This window comes from Phytophthora parasitica (assembly GCF_000247585.1).
Source record: "Phytophthora parasitica INRA-310 unplaced genomic scaffold supercont2.45, whole genome shotgun sequence".
Taxonomy (NCBI): domain Eukaryota; phylum Oomycota; class Peronosporomycetes; order Peronosporales; family Peronosporaceae; genus Phytophthora; species Phytophthora nicotianae.
The window spans coordinates 137,721-139,343 of record NW_008649031.1 but is presented as its reverse complement, the minus strand read 5'-3'; the positions used below and the strand labels follow the sequence as shown (position 1 = coordinate 139,343).

The window sequence follows — 1,623 nt, the reverse complement described above, 5'->3', positions numbered from 1 at the left end:
GGTGGTGGCGACTCTAGCCTATCTGGTGGTGGCGACACAGGCCTATCTGGTTGTGGCGACTCTAGCCTATCTGGTGGTGGCGGCACAAGGAAACGGATTCCAAGTCAATTGAGGGAATGCAGAGATCAAGTCGAATTCACCGTTTACCGCCCCGCTTGAGCTGGCCGAAGTGTTTATGAACTACCAATGGAAGATGACTGAGCTTCTGTTGTTGTAGTGAGTGCAGTTTCAAGTCAAGAACGTAGAGAAGATGCTAAAAAGGAACTTGTACACGATGTTATCTTAGTCTGTCATCATTATTTTTTTATCAGCGTAAATATGCCGTGGTACCGGTTTTGATGTCCAGCTCACGTTCATTTGTATAGTTGTGTGCACTTTCCACCGATCGCAGAACGGTTTTGTACAGAAAATCGTAGCTGAAACATTGTGATTTTGTGAAAGTATTTTTTAAATTTGCACTAATATTTAACAAACATTGTTTTGGTCTATGCCGGATTCTGGCTCATCCTGAAATTTTAGGACTGGTGTGGTCGCCGTAGGGACGCTTTGTTGTTATCTAACAAGACTACAGCAACAGAAAATAACATAGTGGCCAGTGTTCAAGTTTATATCAACGGAGTACCGATAGTTCGTAATGCAACAGAAGCATATAGAGCGCGGCAGTATGTGTTCTGTGAGGACAGGATTCACTCATTGTCGAAGCCACGATTTATCAATAAAACTTAGCATCCAAAATCAAGTGCAACTTTGAGAATTCAAAGTTGGCGCGAAGTTGAAGTAGTGAAAAAGATAGAAGTTGCGGTTTTCCCCCCAGGATCCACACCGACGATTCCACCAATAAGATACGTGTATTTGAAGTTGCGTATGCTGTGATTGGCGGAACCACACCCTCGGGAATGGTGATTGGCGGAATCGTAGCTTCAACATGCGCCTGATCATGGCTGGAGCGAAATAATACCATCCGACGGAGCGCGGCAAACGAATGATCATTTCCAAACTCGCCGAGAGACGCACAAGTCTTTCAGTCTGAAGGCCGCCGCCGTCTTCTTTGGACCCCATCTCACTCACACTAGTGCTGCAATCCGCCCCCGTGAGACCCACCCAACAACAATCGACGAAACACAGATACAACTTTGCAGACCGGCGTGCTGCCTACGACCTATGAAGACCCATCAACAGCCTGTCGCACGCTGAGGGTGTACGAAGAATCTTCGTCGAAGATACGGAAGAACCTGGTCGGCGGTATGCTCATCTGCGAGTACCACAAAGGAAGTTGGGGCGACCTGGCCGCGGCAGGCTTGTCTGGGGTCACCACTAAAGCGCTGTTGAAGCTCGTGTTGTGCACGGAACGCTTGGGCTATGCTGTCGCCGAGCTGCGGAAAAGCTCGAAATTCTTCGCGCAAAACACGGCGATTACCGCTCCGTTGCTGGACGCTCTCAATGGCAACATTCAACAACAGTCAGTCGACTTCCAAGGCCCTGATCGGCGTCACTCATAGATATCGTCGTTTTTGAATTGTGGATGGACCTCAACACGTCATTCGCCTACATGATGAGAGGGTCTCGCTTGGCGTCATGCTCCTCGAATGTACGACCGAGGGGCTGCTCGTGAACCTACCTTTC

At 48.6% G+C, this 1,623-nt stretch overlaps 1 protein-coding gene across 1 annotated transcript; it reads left to right on the top strand.

The window, feature by feature from the left end:
• Positions 1-1,244: 1,244 nt before the first annotated feature.
• Positions 1,245-1,499, top strand: PPTG_23635 (hypothetical protein; the record flags this gene model as incomplete). Its single annotated transcript, XM_008912242.1, has 1 exon — positions 1,245-1,499. One exon carries the CDS (start codon positions 1,245-1,247, stop codon positions 1,497-1,499), a length of 255 nt encoding a protein of 84 aa, XP_008910490.1.
• Positions 1,500-1,623: the final 124 nt, after the last annotated feature.